At 42.5% G+C, this 19,376-nt stretch overlaps 1 protein-coding gene across 9 annotated transcripts in view; it reads right to left on the bottom strand.

Moving 5' to 3' along the window:
- Nucleotides 1-19,376, bottom strand: part of INPP5A (inositol polyphosphate-5-phosphatase A) — a 253,172-nt gene that overhangs the window by 71,983 nt on the left and 161,813 nt on the right. For all 9 annotated transcript variants that reach the window (XM_083617007.1, XM_083617006.1, XM_083617009.1 and 6 more), the window contains exon 9: nt 17,538-17,622. In XM_083617007.1, the coding sequence (XP_083473133.1) occupies nt 17,538-17,622 (85 nt within the window). The remainder of the gene's footprint in view (nt 1-17,537; nt 17,623-19,376) is intronic.

The raw sequence follows: 19,376 nt of genomic DNA, 5'->3' as shown, positions 1-19,376 counted from the left end.
TATGACAAGGTTAAAGCACATAAAAGTTTTAAAAATCATATTGTCAGAAAAGCACTACTAAATGTCTGGGACAGATATAAAGACTTGCTGGAAAATAAGACTCCAAGGTGGCTGTCGCCAATGGAAGCTAAGGCAGTTAAAAAGTTAAATATGGAGTCCAAGTGGCCAAGATACTGGGAAATTTTGGAAAAGGAAAGGGACAAATTGAGATTGCAGAGTTTTGAGAAATTAAAAGGGAAGGTGAGAGACTGGTTCCACTACCATCAAATAAATGAAGCGTTTAAACTGGACAGTAAAATTGGCTTCCAGGTGGAAAAATCAAAACTGGAGACAGAACTGTTAGAACCCAGTACTAAGAATTTGTCCAAAATGTACAATCTGCTGCTGAAATGGAATACACAACATAAATAATTTTCTATAGTGCATACAGAAATAATAATCTAGAAGTGTGTGTGTGTGTGTGTGTGTGTGTGTGTGTGTGTGTATACACAAATGCCTGCCAAAACCTATCAGTAGCCAGGCACATATAAAGAAACAGATGTCTCCATATAATGTACCTGTAGCTTCGGAAGGTCAGTGTGTGGGCCAGTTTGTGGTGGGACTGTAGTTAAATGGCAGAGAATCTGCACTGCATACAAAAGGCCTGTAGCTCGAGCCCTGACATTGCCAGTTAAAAGGATCAAGTGATGAAAAAGTCCTCTACCTAAGACCCTGGAGAGTGACTGTCATTGTGACAGTAGACAATACAGAACAAAAATTAACAGGTAAGAACATAGGAGCCTGGCTGGATCAGGCCAATGGCGCATCTAGTCCAGCCTCCTGTTCTCACAGTGGCCAACCAGATTGCCCACTACATAATTAACATGTATACATTATGGGTTTAAATAGCCAATTAATTAAATCTATATCCTGCCCTTCCTCTCAAAGGAGCCCAGGAACACTTCTATATTTTAAAACCACAATTTTTTTTTTAAAACCCCACATATTTAAAATATCTAAAAATTGTTAAAGGTATCTAAAAACAATAAAATACCCAAAACAAAATTTGAGAACAGATATAACCAAATCTTTTCTGTGGAAAGGCCTGGTGAAACAAGAAAAGTTTTCAGTGGGCATCTAAAAGAGTACAATGATTGTGCCCATCTAATGTTGAAGCTTGTTTTAAAGAAGCTTTGCCCATTTAAGAAACCCAAAGGTTGAGGAAGAGAGAGAGAAGATGGTTCAGTCAGCCCCCCACAATGAAGTTTAGAAAACAACTCTGATTTCTATTCCCCATCTCAATCACACCATTGCTTCCCCACTCCCGGCTTTGGATAGTGGATACCTCTGCAGTAGAGTCTGCCTATTTTCCATCTATTGATTGTCTACAACACAATTCAATAGTATTATAACGTAACCTATTTTGATGACCTGTATTGCATGTTTGTGCATCTTTTTACTGAAAAGAGGTAAGTGGGAAAGTAACCAGGAAAGGTAATTTCTAATGGTCACGAGGCTGGCTGATGTCTTTCTAGGGATCAAAGGGGAAAAGAGAACAAGAGGGGCAAAGGAAGAGATCTGTTCCAAAGGGATAAGGGAAGAGCTCAGAGATATCAGGACAGTTGTGTAGTGGGTGGGTCTGTCAATGTGCCTATATCTAATTGTACACACACGTACACCCTGTGTTGGACATCCATCCACTACGAAAGAGGATTGACTGTATATATGGGTGCAAGCAGGTACACTCTTCATTATATACTTGTTGTTTAGTCACTTTAGTCGTGTCTGACTCTTCATGACCCCATGGACCAGAGCACGCCAGGCACTCCTGATGTTGTTAGGCTATAACTCCCATGACCATCAACTGGGGCTGGTGGGAGTTGGGTCCAACATAATCTGAATGGCCCTACATTGGCTGTCCCTGGCCTACATACTAAGATGAAATGGAAAACAGATCTAGGGGTATTTTTATGTATCTAAATTTTGAGAATAAGGAAAAAGGATGACCAGAACTACTAGGATACTAGTTTTCTCAAGCTCCAAATCCACTTGTCAATAGAAGCCAGTAGAAATTAATAGGAAATAATAAAAGACAAGCTGGGAGAGGTCAATAGAAGGAAATGAATGGATTCAGCTGGGATTTCCATGAGGGTCATTACCTCGTACTTCCTAGAGGAAGACACCATAAAAGCAAATGATCGTTTCCAAGAACTGTATTGGCCTACCCCCTGGGTTGTTAGGGGAGCACAAGAAAAATCTATTACTGATTGTTGAGAATAACACCAGACTGTATAGGTCAAAAATTGACTGACATCACTCTGTACAAGCAGTATTGAGACACAACAAAGAATCTGTTGTGCTTCTAAGCTTATGGTGCATTTCAATGCAGTAAATGAAAAGCCACTATTATGAGGAGATGTTTATGTCAGTATCTAAAACAAATCTTCTTTTTCCTTGAATAATGCTGTCCTAAACTGTTAAGTGTTGCTCCGATAAACAACATGTGATAAAGATCCTATAATCCCTGCTTGCAGGACCCACTCTTTAACTCATTAACATGCTGATGAGTCCAGTACAACATTTATCAAAGCGTTCTCGCTTAGATGTTATGACTTCCGTTAAGAAGTTGCATATGGGTTTCATGTGTTATTATACCATACTACAGTTTATTTCTAGGAGCAACAAATAGGCTGGAAAAAGAGGGCACACTTCCTCTAGTTTTGTAGCGTTATCTTCTTTCCAATTCAATTAATATTTTCTATTTTTACCGGCTGTGTCAAGGTATGTCCCCTGCTGTGGAAAATTATGATTCGGACAGTTTTAAGCCATTCAAACAACCTGGGGGACCACAGTAGGTACGCTGAAAGCTTCCCCTTCCAAACATGGATGTTTGCTTATGGGGAACTGGGGTGGGCACATACCAGTCGGTTGGGGGTGGATGAGTTACAAGAGGAGGGTGCAGCCTTGTCATGTAAGCCAAAATATGATTTTGAATGGACAATCAATATATTTCAACATATTGGAGGAGGGGACTCTAATCAGGTGCCCTGTGTGCTGCCCAGGTGCTAAATGGCTTCTACCTCCCTTCTTATGGCTCTGTCTCTTTAAACTGGGCAGTTCTTCAGATAAGACACTTCTTTCCTAGAGAGGACTGCCAGCCCTTCAAATACAAACTATATTTTGTAAAGCAGGATGCACAGCCAACCCTACTGTGGGCTTCTGAGGAACTGTGGTGGTCATGTCCATAAGCAGAAAGTTCAAAGGTCACAGCAGATGCAAAATATAGATGGTCTTTCCCCCCTCACTGCAGCTTTACTGTGTTTTGTCCAGTGGCTTTTCTTCAAGAGGCAGCAAAACAACCCAGGTCTTCATGTAATTGTTTTGAGCTCTGTAAAGTTTTATATTCCAATTTCTAGGTTAGTGAGAAGTAGCTGCCGGGAGACAAGGCCTGTTTGCTAACAGAGCAGTCTCATTATACCGCTGAGCTCAGAATATGCTGAATGAGCTTGAGATTTATTTATTTTTAGAAAAAGCCCTACACCATTAAAGAGCTAGGACTGAAAGATAATTTCATCTGAAGGTCTGAATTACGATGTTATGTGTCAGCGTGATCTTTCGTCTCTACAGTTTCCTTCCAAAAAGCTGTTTTACTGGTGAAGGTGGACAAAATCCATAATTTTTCTTTACTGGAAAGGACAGTTCAATAACTTGCTGATGGATAGGTATGCAACAGTGGAAACAGGCAATTAAAAGAAAGAAATTATATAAAATTTATAGTAGATTAGGAGCAGTAGGGGATAGAACAACCCAGGAAGTAAAACTGATGGGGGGGGGAAGGGGTGAGAGGGAAGTGAAACAGTCTTAAATATTGATACCCATTTGAAAACAATGGGATGAATAAGCTGTTTCGCAATTAAGAAAAATGCACCACACTTGGCGCTAATAAAAGTACGGTGAACCATCATGCTTTAGATAGACCCATAATGAAGTAGCTGCTCTCGCTACAGAGACAATCAGGTATTTATTGCCCCTTTAGTGTATTTGAATCACCATGCTGGGTAGCAGTAACTTACTCTACCACACAGGAAAGTTGTAAACCAAACCAAGGAATCAACAGGTCCAATTACACCAGGGAATGACTGTCAAATGTGTCACAATGGACATCTAAATCAAGTAAAACACATATTCAGCTCTTGCCAGTATAAAAATAACTGTCTGGAAGTCCTCCAGGGTTAAAGTGATCCCACACTACAGAGGCTACATCCCAGTCAGATAAACACCTCAGACGCTGCTGCATCAGCTCAGCCAGGTATCACATGACAACGGTAGCTAATGGCTAGCCTTCATCCACATTCAGAAGCTACCCCTTTGGTGTGGGTCCCAGCCACAGGCAACTGGCAGCAATGTGACAGAAGTCATAGAAACCAGACCCGGTATGTGACATGTCAAGTGAGCCTACACTTAAAATGTGTGAAGCCATTACCATAGATACGCCGCCACAGATTTCTCAATTCGTGCCTGCCACCTGTTGTCAGGGAGAAACTTGGGGAGATGACAGCGCCGAACAATCGGACAATTGAGTAACTGTTGTCAGTGTGCTGAACAAAAAGCAGCTCGCCTGCTTCCAGCAACCCCCCTGTCCAGTCATTTCTAAGCATGACAGCACTCTGGTCTATAAACATTGCACCCGGAAGACAGTTCCCCTAATTTCAGTGGGCCTTATCCACAGGGAGTGGGGCAGGGTGTAAGAATTCCTGATATCATAACCAACAGCCAAGTGTGCCTTTTTCTTTGGAGAAATTCTAAAACACATGCCGCGCTGAAAAACATGCTTTGTGCATTTTCCTAAGAAGAAGAAAAAGCAACGGTTTACACCTGCTGCTTCCCCAGATCACTCTTGATGAAGTCAGGCATGCCTTTTAAGGGCTCTTTTCACAAAACCTACGTTCTTTTTCAAATATGCCTGGTGAGGAATATATGTAAGTATATAGTTGAGACCAATAATAACAATGAGGAGGATAATAAAACAAACCCAATGGCAGTAACACAGAAGGGGGAAAAAAAAGCTTCTGAAAAGCCATCTATCACAATCGCTGTCATCTAGGTGATGAATGGCAGGTGTGGCGGCAGCACCCAGCTCTACCCCGGATGGTGCCGAGACGATCGCTACTGGTACTGCTCTCACTCTTTGTCACCCCGTGCCAGCTGAGTCCCCAGCTGCCAGTTGCCACCATGCAAGGCATAAAACATACCCTTGGAACAATTGCAGCGGCACAGAGCACATCGGCTGCATTATTAATTAGTTTAATGACGCTCAGCCCTATTAGAAAGCACGCAGTAATTGTGTTTAATTTGTGTACACTTTTAATTACAGCCACAAACGATGCCAGAAGTTATCGTTCATATTCTGTTCTGCTCCATAACCAGGTTTGTATTAAATTTGCATCTGAAGCAGGGGAGGAACTGCATGCTATTTCCTGCTGAGAGGAAAGTCTCTCTCTCTCTCTCTCTCTCTCTCTCTCTCTCTCTGTTTCCTAAATGGTGTCATCTTTCACATCTTGATGGTGAACAAAACCCCACATGCCTACTGATAACTGTGTCCTCCTTTCCTGTAGCCACAAATTAAAAGCAGGTTTGTGACCACATGTGGCTAGGCCCCTCTAGGGCCCTGCCGCAAGCCTGCTCAAGAACGAGTCCATTCAAGCCCACTCTCCCTTCCTTGATAGAGATAGAAACAAAGGCATCATTTAATTTAGTATTGCAAAGAGGATATGGCTCATTGGCCCGTCGTTGTTTTGAAGATGGATTTAATTAACCTCCAATGAATCTTGCCAGTAAGTGTGAGAGCATCAGAGTGGAACTGGATGTGTCAAAAAAGCAGCTGAAGAGATGGGTAATCAGCATCGCTGAGTCCAGTTCTACCTATCAAAATGTGTTCTCCTTAATAATAGTAGTAGTAATAATTACATAACAATAATGAACTTTACAAAGAGGAGAGACAAGTTTGCACAAGGATTGTACACACTTCCTATGGATCTTGATTGAATAAATTTAAATAGTCAACAGAAAGTACAGGAAGGAACAAGAAAAATATAAAAACCCTTATTACATACGTGCTGTGCACATGGACAAGTGATTTGCCACCGGCAGAAAACAAACAACTACAATAAAAATGCTGTTAAGTAAACATACAGTCCCTTGGGAAGGCGATCAAGCTTGGCGACAATATGAAACTCATCACAACGTCCACAGCCATAATTTATAATGAACATTTAGCAGGTGCCTCAGATGGACAGATATAATTTGCCTTCATTAATAAAGCCGTCCTTACCAGAGGTGATGTTTATACCTTTTAATCTAACAAACCTTCATCACATTATCATTGCACTTGAGGTCATGTTTGCAACACAGAACTCTATGAATTAAGACCACACCAAACCGTTACAACCACAGGGTGAAGTCAGGCTGCTCTACTGTGATTTGAAAGGGCTGCTTAAGACTTCTTGTGTCGAATGCCCCATGATCAGCACATATCAGTACCAGCAGAGGTGGGGTAATAGCAGAGGTGCTTTTCTTCCCTTTGTTGGCAAAGCGTATGCTTCCAGGAGACTAAATCAGAAAAAAACTCCAACTTCATTAAATGGCATTGGTAGCATACAATCACATGTGCCACTGGAATTATATTACCAGTGATAATCAGAGATGCTGGTTGGAAACTTTATCCCATAAAGAAGTAGAGATGTTGTGACACTGATTACAGTGAAAACCTCTGCATGTTACTCAGAAGTTACCGGTAAGTCCCACTTAATTCAACTCCCAAGGAAGCGTACCTAAGATGACACTGTGCCTAATGGCCGTAGGTAATTACAGACTTTGTGGCACTCCCAGCCTTAGTTGTAAGTTTCGTTATACTCCTTTTCTGCCAGTGGTGCTAACAACTACAGTAAGTTGTGACGACCAGTAACAGTTCATTTGCTGGTGCTGACCACAGTCCCAGAGTAGGCCCTATAATGGGCTCTAACTTGTCTTTGAGTGAACTCATCAGGTGTTTTCCTCCACCTGTGTTCCTCTTCCAGCTTGTTTCATTGCCCCCAGCTCAAATGCACAGCAAGGAGCCACACAAGCACTTGTGCGCTCTGAAGACAGCATTTTGTGACCATCATGTCAACTGCTCAAGTTTTCTGTCCATTCCTGAAAGCAACGGGCTTAGTTCAGACTAATACCAGTCACCTTGTGCTGTTCTTTTGGGGGTGGGGGTAGGCAGAAGCAATCCAACCTCCCACCCCCTAGGCAATCTGAAGCAGCTCAGCTCCAAGACATCTGCTATGGGCGAGAACTATGCTTCAGAGAAGCCATTTTGTGCCAGTGCTGAGTTATCAGACTCCTCATTACCACTGGAATGACTTCATCTTATTTCTTTAGAATGGGCACAACATAAAGGGTGTTCTTAGGGAAGATCATGGGGTGGGTGGGGACACAAGCAAATAGTTTTCTGCTGCCCTTTTGCACAGGATCCAAAGAGTTGTCGCAACAGTTCTTCTCTTTAGTGCAAGGACTCACCTTGACTTTACTCGGTAGGTAAGATGGGCTTGGGGAGCAGTTGATATGTGGGCAGGGGGTTCTAGTGGGAATTCAAGATCTCTTGCTATGCATTTTTGCCTGCTATGGAGTAAACTTACATACAAAGTCTGTAGGACAGTCATTAAGTGGTTTCTCCTCAGTGACAAACCAACTCAAGAATAACATTGAGGTCCGTCCCCCCCACCAGGATGGGTTTTGCTTTGCTTCGGCAAAAATGGAAGGAAACTCCACTGTGTTCTACATCACTGGTCATTATTTGAGGTGCAAAGAGCACATCAATGAGAGGAGGAAGGAAAGAGGGGACACAAACTACCTTAGAGGGTGGGGGAAGGCAGCTAGAAAATGAAAATGGAAAGCAACAACAAGTGTCATGGAGTAGCTGCTGAGAATAAATGAATAGGGAACTTTCCCATCGGACGTGCCATTTTAATAGAAGGCCCCTCTTTCAACTGCTTACAGATGGATAATAGGATATAAGTAATTTTGGCCTGGCTGACCACAAGTACCAGTCAGGCCTCCATTAATTTACCATTTCTGCTGGAAGGGAGACCACCTCAGGAGAGCTTGGTGACAACATTAGTATCCACACGGCTGTGCCTTTTGTTCAGTGTGAAAGGCTGTTTGAATAGGGGTCAACTGTAGTCAATTCTCTCTGTTTACCACAATTAATTGTTCTGTGCTGGAGGCTAAACAAATCCCAGAAAATACTTCTGCTCCAGAAACATGCAACAAAGGTGGGGTTTTTTGTTTTTGTTTTAAATGACACTGGCACAAGATGCCAGACAACAGAGAGCTGGAAATGCAGTATTTCATCCTGTACAATATAGGGTGCCTATGTGAACCCCTTTTAAAAAGGACCATAAAGTTTAAGTTTTAAATCCATGTTGCCACTTTTCTTTCAAAAAAACACATTGAAACTGATCCACACTATTTTAAAAAATAAGTAATTAAAAATAAATAAACTTCTGCAAATTGACGCTGCATGATTTGTTGCTGCAAAGCCCCAGTGTAGAAGAATGTATGAGCAAAAGTGCAGGCGGTAGTTGCTTTATAAGGTTGCCCTTACCACGACTCTTAAGAACTCATACCATAAACATGTACAGCATATGCCAGGTTACACATTAAAGCTGCAATCTTATGCAGTCCCAATTTTGAAATGCGTATCACAACTTTGGGGCTTACTTCTGCATAACTATGCACAGGATTGGGCTGCACATGTGTAAACACTTAAGCATGAGGTGGTGGGGACTGATACCCTGTAAGTCAACTTCTTCATTTAAGTGTCCATTGCAGGGAGTCATGGTAAGTAGAGCCAAAGGATACACTGAGTCCAGGAAGCAGGCGTGAGGGCTCAGACATGGTCCTAGAGTCCTCCCTCCTCATTCCCAAAGCCTAGTTAGTGCTTTCCCAGCTTTAGGAAGAAGGTAGGACAGCTCTAGGACCCTGCCAGAGATTGCATCTCCTTCCCAAAGCCCAGCGCCTTGCTTATCCGGCTGTGGGAAGGCAGCATGAGGGCTGAGGTGTGTCAAATTTTAGCCTCCTCCCACATGACAAGGCAGTGTGCGGATTGCGGGTTCCATGTCAAAGTACTCTTGTGGCCCACTTGGTATGAAAAGTTGCCCTAAACATCCCACTGTTGAGCAGACAGGTCAGATATCAAACTTTGACACCTTGGCATGATACAGGAGACTGTGGCCGTCCTAACATAGATCATCGGCTTTTCTTTAATTTGCCACACTTGGATCAAAGGCATTAATGATACTCAGAAAGGCATTAGATCACTTCATCTTTGCTGCATAGCAAGACTGGATGACATTTCCATTTGTAGATTAATATGACATTTTCAACTATGAAGCTTAACAACAACTTATTTTATTGAATTACTGCAGAAATAAATTAGCATACTGATATAATAGTTTATTATGGTTCTGCATATGAAAAAACAACAACCCCACAGTGACATTAATCTATCAAATTGCTGAAGGATAAATAGTTTTGAATTGTTGACTGTATGAAACATGATACTGACCAGATTTAATCAAAAGCGGTGGGAAACAGAGCATGTCTACCTATCTGTATTTCCTTCAGAAACAATTTGTGCTGCCTCATGCGCAACACAGATGGTATCTGCCTAGGATCATAGAAGCATTATGGTCCAAAGTAGTTAGGTAGGTAAAGTGAAGGAAGAGCCAGTAGCTCAGTTGGTTAGAACATGAGGATGATAATGCCAAGGTTGCAAGTGGGATGTGGTTTAGGCTTTCACCCAATGAAAGAAATCTAAGTTGAAAACAGTATGAGGTTTATCTGACAAAGTCATCAGTCATATTTGCATAAATACTCATATGTCTTCAATCAATAGTTCCCTCTCAGCTAACAGCCCCTTTTCCTTGCCAACCTGACACCTCCAAGAGGCCAGGAGGTGAGGATGAGCAATGGCGCCAGCATATCAGCTTTCTGAACAGCTAAGTCTGTGACTCCTTTCCCTCATCAATGTAGCCTGACAAACAGCAGGTGCCCATTTGGAAGTGTGCAGTGGGCAAGTTGGGGGAGGGGGAGAGAAGGGAACATCCCTTTTAAAAATGCATTCAATTAGATTGGGTGCACTTTATAAAATCTTGGAAGGTCTTTAATTAATCTTTTAGTTATTTTGTAGCCGGGTCAGAAAATCCATCATCAGTTGATTGGCATTTCATGTAACAAAACGTTTGCCAAGAAATAAATGAGATTTCCCGACTTTTGGGAGTCACATTTGCCCTCTGTATGCTTTTTGAATAATAGGTAATTAAACGGATGGTGATCCCCCACCCTCCCCAACCAATTACATTGATGCAAATTGATAATTCAACATAAACATCTAATTAAGTCTATTTGAAATGTCATTTGTAACCCAATTCATGTTAGACCACCCCAAATTGATACAGACAAAGTAGGGCGCTCCAAAAAAATAGAATGGGGAGAAAGAAATAAGAGTGAAGGTACCTCTTCAAGGATGGGTGGACGATGGGAAGGGAAGAGAATATGGTACCCTAGAGGTTGTCACCTGATCTGGCAGGTTGCCCCTGAGGAGTCAAATGTGGTAGGAAGAAAAACCTTTAGAGCAGGGATGAGGAACCTGTGGCCCTCTAGATATTATTGGACTACAACTCCCATCATCCTTGACCATTGGCTATGCTGGCTGGGGCTGATGGGAATTAAGACAGGCTCTCTCTATCCCTGGTTTAGAATCTTCTCTTAGGGAGCTCCTGTAAGTCCCTCTGCTCTTGGGGCTCCACATCCTATCTTTCCCCGATAGTTAGTCATCTGAAGCAGCATTTCAACTGACCCCACAGCTTTCTTACCTTCTCTCAAAATGAAGTCATAATGTAGCTTCCATACTGTGCCTGTAATGTTGGATTGTTTACATCATGCTGGTCAGCCAAATCACGAGAGAGATTTCACTTTAGTCTCAGCAGCTTTGAGGGAGGGAGGAAAACTAGAATGGGAAGTCCAGACAGCTATGTTCCAGCATAGCAGTGCAATGAAGAAAGCCCCACTGCACTAGCAAAAGTCCTTGCTCAGGCTTCTGCTAGTGTGATGCATTAGCTGAACTGTGCCCCAAGAGTCTGAATTTGTATAAGGCAACTTCTTATGTTCGTGGCCACTTTGAGTTGGATGCCTTTAAGAGCATGGCTATTAACAATTACCAGATTATTAAAAATGACTAGGTCCTAGCTTTGGTTCTGCTGTCCTACTTAACGGTACCACTTTCATAATGCCATGGGATTTCATAGATGCAATTATGTCCTTGCATAGTTAGGTAGAAGAAAATCTGACGACAATTGCTATTTTTATTATGCATTTCAGTGCAGGAATGCCTTTTTTTATTTCTTATGGTGAATCAGAAAAGCGGTTTCAAAGGAAGTTGCTTGGTCTGAGTAACGGGTGGGACAGTTTTAAAGAGAGGAAGCAATACTCCGTTCCCCACCCCCCACCCCACCCCAAAGCAGCAGAATGGAAAAGAAAACTCAGGAAGCCAGCTAAAAACATGCCTTGTCTCCATCCGTAGGACAAGGAGTTAACCTGATCATCTCGGCCACAGTGGAAGACCACTGGCAGAAAGTCTGATTAGCAATTCCTAAGAGAAGAGACCTGCCCACTCCATGGAAAAGTTGCTGTTTCCTGCTTCATTGCCTGAAGCACTATAGAAAGAAAGGCCAACCCCCTATAGGTCAAACCCCACCCTCATGCCAGGCAAATCAATCAAGGACAGCTGCTCTAAAAAACGCAGGGGAAAGGGCACCTCTGCATGTTAAAAGCACAAAATGACAGCCAGCCCTGGACACCAATGTGTAGGCAGCCTTACAAATTTACAGACAGGGGTTGTGACCCTTCCACTGACACTTCCATACATTCATGTGAATTAAGGGGGAAAGGAATGATTTATGGGACTAATTCCACTGCCAAATTTACTGTAGGGAACTATCTTGAAAACAGCTGCAAAGGTTTGCAGGTTGGGCCCTGGGTTCTGATTAACGAAATGCAGCAAGAAGCAATAAAATGCAGAACTCTAATCAGCCAAAATATTTATTTTTTTTAAAAAAAACTTTGTGTGGTCTATTAACGGGCATGAAAGAGGGTGGAGATAAGCTGTGTCCTCTTTCTCTTTCTCTCTGTGATTGACAGAACAGAACTCCTTGCCTGCTGAAACAGAGACGCTGCACATTTAATTTGCTCAATGTTGGTGAATCTATTTTCATTTGGCTTCCTATGAAACAGCTGACAATCTTTCTGCAGTATAAATGATACATGCAGATCTTCCCAATCAGAACCTGCAGTTCGGCTTTAACAAATGGGAGACGTTGCAGAGCTAGGAGTTCTCTAGTTGAATTCAAGGGATTCCCCAAAATACAAGCACTGCAGTAGCCAATATGGTTCCCCTCCACATGTTGTGGACTACAACTCCTGTATTATTCTCAACCACTAGCTATACTGGCTGGGACCGATGGGAACTGTAGTCTAAAACACCTGGAAGGAACTGTGCTGGCTGCTCCTGAACTAGGACAACCACTGTTAAGACAGCACTTATCAACTGAGCACCACCTGACAGCATTTCGATTCAGATCTTCATCTGAAGTTTAAATGAAAGGGCTATTGAGGAGTAAGAAGTGATATACAGGTAACTTGAAACTTAGGCACATTTAACTTGTGTGCATTCAGAGCCGAAGCTGCTTGGGTGGAAAAAAGACATTGGCAATCCTACCAGCCATTGAACTCAGTATGTTTTGACTGCACATGAATTTGGCTTTAGGTGCGATCCCTGCAATGTAACCCTGGTGTAAGTTGAGAGTTGCCTGCATCTCATAGGATCAGCATTTAAGTTTTGTGGAGAAGTTGTCTGGCTGTAGCAAAAGCAACGTACAAGAGACCTGGGGTATCTGCCTTCTGAAAGACCCATTCCAATTAGGGAAGCTGTCGTGTTGCCCCGCCACCGCCCAAAAATGTTGCTGCTGCTGTACAACTTGTGTTCAAACGATGCAGAAGCAAACGGAGGTTGCGTCACAGCAGTGCATACTTAAGGGTTCTGCCCTTAATCCACGAACTGGTACAAACAAGGAAAGCTGCTATGCCCCCACTAGTGCAAACACAGCTGGAGCAGCTACGATTAAAAGAATAATGAGCTAAAACCTCCATCTACATTATCTGAACTGTGACAGAGTAGATACCAATTAACAGTGGGCTAGAGGATCCAGCCATTGATTAGGTGTGCAGGGTAGCAAAGCAATGAAGTGATGTTTATTCTTTTAGTCTGTTAATGTAGTTAGGGAAGACTGGTGATTTACCAGAAAGCTTTTAGCTCCAAGTTAAACTTTGGTGGCTTATTGCTACAGCAACACACTGGCCACTAGAGCTAACAATCTGGCAGATGTTTCCATTACAAAGGGTGTCCCCCCCCCCCCCGGCCAGGGAAATTATTCCCATGTCAATTAGAGCTACATCAAGTCCTTGCCAGGAATCACCAGTGAGAAAACAACAGGTGGATATATATTTTTAAACTGCTGTTTGACCCTTGACAAAACTTTGTATGTTGCTTTGAGTGCTGCGCTGCAGCTTACAGATGTTTAAAATAAAGATGGTTTTCTCTGTGTTGTGCAGAGATGCATCTTGGTAGGTATTTGACACCCCACAAAGATGCCTGCCCCATGCAATATTATGTATTTGGGTTGTAGCAGTTCCCTACAGTGCACAAGAAGTGGGAGTGAAACCCAGAGAGTTAGGTGAGATGGGAAAAAGCCCAGATGAAAGATTGTAATACCTGAACTGCAGCTGGTTCAGGAGACATTTCTTTAATCAAATGCTACATTTGAAAAGGGCTTTAACAGTCTCCTTGTGGAAGCCAAGTTAAGTCCCCCCTCCCCTCACTCTAATCTCAGATCTAGGAACAAGCCCATCCACAAACCATTGCTTAGGATGAGCTTTGGGGCTGCTCCACTGGATCTGGCTTTCTGCTGTTGATCCACAGCCCACAGCAGCCTCCAAATAAGTAGGGTTCCCCCTAGGAACAGCTACCGCCATGGATCTTCCTCTTCCTCTCTGTGAATGGTGCTAGCTGGCCAAACCTCCTGGCTCCTTAGCAGGCTGTTGTTCTTCAGGTGAGAACAACAGGGAAGGATAAAGGTGGGATCCACCTGTGAACTAGCGGCAGTCCTACTGCTGCTACCTGTCTCCTCTCCACAGCCTCCAAATGAATAGGCTAGCTACCCCCTTAAGCTAACCTTCCAAAGAGCAAGCAGGTACGATCACATACTTAGCACCCCATGAGTGGGCTTCTAGCAAAATTCTAGCCTTGAGTATTAGATGCAGCAGCTACAAATGACTTGGTAGGACAAACAGTTGAATGTTTCCTTTCCCTGACTGCTTAAAATCTCCTATCTTTTGATAGTAATATATATATAATGCTAAAAAGCTTAATGATGTTACAATACACAAAGCAAGTATAATTTAGATGACTAGGTATTCTTCCAATTGTTTAGCACAGAAATGAGAAACTTTTTCACCCCAAGGGCCACATTCCCTATTGAATGAGCTTCCAGGGGCCACATGCCAGTGGTGAGCAGAGCCAGAAAAAAATGTGGAGAGAGAAGCAATTGTGAAGTTTAACTCTGCGCAACAGGTTAGTTTTCACACACATCTGCACACTCCTTTCTATTCCCCCCCCCCCAAGTAAAGCAAGAGCCTGGTTGGAGTTCAAGGGCTCATTCCAGCCAGACAAAAACAGTCAAGGAAGCTGCAAAGGGATGTGGCCTGGAGAGAGACAAGAGTCCCAAGGGCCAGAGAGAGAGGTCCGGGGGCCACATTTGTCTTCCAGGCCTGAGGATACCCAACCTTCATATCACATAAGAATGCACTTAGTTCTCCTGGTGAATTTCTAAGGATGCATTCTAGTCTTTGCAGCCCTCTAGAATGGATTTGGATGCCCAATTCGCATTTGACCCATGTACAGAACACTCACCCACAAGTGTTGCTGTATTTATTTCAAAGAGGCAGATCTGCAGACACATTCATTTGCCGTCTTCATGGAGATATTGCAGTGCACATGTATGCGTGCTCTGCACATACCTCAGTGATTGTGCAAGGCTCTATCTAGACCATCATGACAAAGATCCCGTTACACATTTTATAATTTTTGATTCATTTTCAGTTTGACAAGGCACATTTTGTGACCTATAAGTGCATTTCTCCTTGACCACCTATGGCTCTCTCTCGTGGATTGTGGAATTTCATAGCAAAAACGGTCTGTCTAATGCTTTGGAGAAGTCTTTTCCCTCCTGCACCTCAAACCCTGAATGATGATTTATTGCTTCTTAATTACAATTTAATATGGCCAATAAGGTGCCAGCTGATTTATGTTACTCTGTATGAGCATAAGAAAATCTATTTTTGAAACAACCCATATATCTTCTCTTTCAGTAGCCCTGCTGAGAATGTCTTTGGAATATACTGCCTTGTGTTGCTGTTTAGGTAGGCAGATATAATAGTTCAATGCATCAAATTTGGCGCTTGGATCTTCTTGTATTACCTAAACATTTGGCAGAATCATTTCACAAGGAAATATTTCCAAATGGGTGGGACAAAGAGGTGCAGAAGGAGGGAAAGTCTTTTACAGCTACTTACATTCACGAGAGAAGAAAGAGCTAATTTATAGGTTACCTTCAAAGCTTGGATACTATGACAAAGCAGCATTCGTCAGTTGGCTCCAGTGTCAAATCAGTAACATACGGGGACACTCACATTACTTTAACAATCTTTGTACACAACAGTTCAGCTGTATAAATCAACCAGTGTACACTCTTTCACACCAACTAACACCTGAACATGTGTAGAGATGCCTTGTAGCTGTATTCAGTGCAACGTATGAATAAGCCTACAGGTAGGCTGAATAATATAGTGGCTCCATCAGGTCCTTCGACACCACCTTTGCCCCAATGAAATCTGGTTTAGCCATGTTACAATCGTCATGGCAGCCCTATTAATGCACTAAAAGGAACACACATGGGCTTAAAAGTGGAGAGAGCAAAAGCACATCCTGGCATCATAGCACACCTCCCCCATCCCAGGGAAGACTTCTGCAGGTAAAGAAGTCATCATAGGAAAATCCCCCTCTGTGCACATGTTTCATGCCTCTTATTTTGTAGTTGGAGGTAAATTATTAGTATTTTTCCCAGCACAGTAACTCAGCATTTAACTATATGCATTCATGGATAAAGTCCTAGCTACAGGGGAAAGTACTGGGCTTGGCTTCCTACAGGCAGACTCTTTCTTTCCTTCCTTCTTTCTTTCTTTCTTTCTTTCTTTCTTTCTTTCTTTCTTTCTCTCCCTTCCCATTTGGATTGTGTGAACATATGCCAACAGCATATAGAAGTGATACCACCACTCCTTTCTTCCACAAATAAAGGGGGGGGGAGAGGAAAGGAAAGGTGGAGTGGCTTTTCCAAGAAGCACAGTCACCTGCCAGACTGGGAAGGGATACTTGTTCCTGGCAAGCAGGCAAGTGAGTTCATTGACTCCTCCCCATTTGGATTCCCAGGAAACTTTAAGGACCCTTCCTTCTGGAACTCTCTATAAACAAAGTTAACACTAATCACAGAGTTAAGTTACATGATGACAATGCAGGTTCTCTTATTAAGACATTGCAAAGGGTGTGCAATTATTCTTCTATAGCTTGGTACCGTTGACACGTGTAAAAGTTTGATTCATGCACAAGTTGCACTCTTTGTCTCTAACCTTAGATGTATGGTCGCAGCATAACATTCATTAATGTTCATAAAGCACTCTGGAAATGAAAATAGCCACATCAGGATTAGAGAAGGTTATTAGGAGGATTTCCCATTATAAGAAACTTGTTGTGCGATTCTCAAGCTGCCTATGATTTATCGCAGGGAGGGAAAAAAGGAAGGGATGAGAGGTTTGTTCTTTTTAAGACAAATACACCCATTTTAAACCGAAAATCTGAGCTGAAATTTCTGTGGAATGAAATTTGGGGGAAAGCTGTGTGGGAAACGGCAAATTCAGGAATGTCATTACTAAGGAAAATGTGAACTGTGAACCTGAAAGGTCTTTAGTTCAAATCCCACCTCAGCCACAAATTCACTAGCTGACTAATGTATCGATATCAAACTACACACAGTTCAGTTCTGACCCAATTATAGTTATCTCCAGTCTCCAGAGCTGTGCCAGAATGCTGTGGTCTTCGGAGCCCTGGCTGAGTGACAGCAAATTCACTACCCAAAACATCTATGCTGGACTTCATGGGTGGATTGGTAGCGTTGCAACAGCAATTAAGGAAATCCAGATGGAACATTTTTGATGGCTGTGACCAACTTGGTCTACTGAGCATTTTTCTGCAAGCCTAAAAGCCAGTTAACTTTCTTAAGCAATTTTTTAAAAAACTGAAGAATTTTCAGTGGGGTCCAGATGTAAAGAAGAAAAGGAGGTCCTACCTCTACCACTGACTTTGCATCCAGTCGAAAGTTGAAATCTCCAAAGACAAAATATGAAACTCTCTCAAACCGCTGATCTATAATTCTGAAAAGGCACAACAGAGGGGGAAAAGAATTAAATGCAGTACGCGCAGCTGTATGTGAAAGAAAGGAATCTGTAAAGTACCTTCACTTTAAAAACAATACCCAGAATTGTAACTGCAAAGAGATTACATGTGCATGCTCACGGTTCTGTCACTGAAACCCTGCCAAGTTTCCCTGGTGGGAAGAGGGTCTTCAAGGTGGCACTGGGCAAGAGCACAAGTTCCTTAGAAGAACTAAGGTAGACTGACAGGGAGAGGAAGACTTGAGGATTGTGGGATTCACTCAGTGGGATCCAACCAAAAACCCACTCCCGGCCACACCAAGCTTTCTTCATTTCAGCATTATTTAATTTAGGGTGGTGGTGGAGTGCATGTCATTCCATTGTTGATATTGTTAAAACAATCCAGAATCAGAAATCCTTGTTGATCTACTGAAATTCAGCCAGTGATCTACCAATACAGCCAGATCTAGCTTTTGCACACCCTTGATCTAGGATGCCTGGAGCCAACCTGGAGGGGCTTCTCTGCCACTTAAATAAAACATTGATGAGCAGGTGCTCATGTTTGGATGTGTCTGCATGCGACCAGATGAGTTTACCTTTTTCGTTGCTAGATTAGGCAACAAAAAGTGTAAAGTCTAGCCACTGATGTGGACAGTGTCTCTCGTCACTTAGCCTCAGCCCTCCTATCAAAAATACAGTGGTACCTCTGGTTACGAACTTAATTCGTTCTGGAGGTCTGTTCTTAAGCTGAAACTGTTCTTATCCTGAGGCGTGCTTTCGCTAATGGGGCCTCTGGCGCACAATTTCCATTCGCATCCTGGGGCAAAGTTCACAACCAGGAGCAGCTACTTCCGGGTTAGCGGAGCTTGTAACCTGAAGCGTTCATAACCAGAAGCATTCGTAACCAGAGGTATCATTGTAGAAGCACCGACTGTATCAGGCAAGGCAAACAGCTGATCATAAATAAACCAGCTTCTTGCAGGTGCTGATTGAAGTCCATTATTGTGAACAAATTTGGAAGTATAGGCTGTCACAAAATGTTGCAGTGTCGAGTGCTCCTGTTCAGAGTTCCATCCATGCTATACTACTGCTACTACTATTAGTAATAGTAGCAATATTACTACTAGTATAACTAGTATTAACCTCCCCCCCCCCAGTATATTCCTTAGGAATGAACCTCAGATTGAAGCAGGCAAATTTGAAAAGAGATTTATGAGATTTTTTGAGGTGAAAAATATTATGATGCTATAGCTTTGGAGTGATGGGGAATATTGTTTCTATGACAATTTTGATACTTTAAGACAAAGTTAAACATGGACTATAGGAATAGTTTTGCTCCCGGGAAAACTACCTGTTGCAAAAAACAGGAAATCCTGAAGGCATGAAATAAATACATCGAACTGACCTACTGCTTAGTAAAATAATTTGTGTTAAGCAATTTTCTAGAGGGTGGGTGGGGGACATCAGAATATGCTGCCAGATTAACTCGATCTGCAGCCTTGCTTTGAGTGATCTCAGAGAGATGAATGGGTTTGAAGCAGCAGCATATGAAAAGCATGTACTCCTTTAGGTTTTAGCAGTTAACAACTATAAATCCCGACAGCTCATCAAATATCAAATATATTCAGGAGGGTGTTCCCCTCCCCAACTGACCAGGAGAGCTTTAGAAGTTGCTTCATTGTAATCCTGCATTACAATTTCCTTTTGAACATGCCATGAATCAAAATTTCCTATAAAAGGTTGCAATTAATCAC

This window comes from Podarcis filfolensis, assembly GCF_964270895.1.
Source record: "Podarcis filfolensis genome assembly, chromosome: 5".
Lineage (NCBI taxonomy): Eukaryota > Metazoa > Chordata > Lepidosauria > Squamata > Lacertidae > Podarcis > Podarcis filfolensis.
The sequence above is the reverse complement of the archived record's forward strand: the minus strand, read 5'-3'. Positions and strand labels throughout refer to the sequence as shown.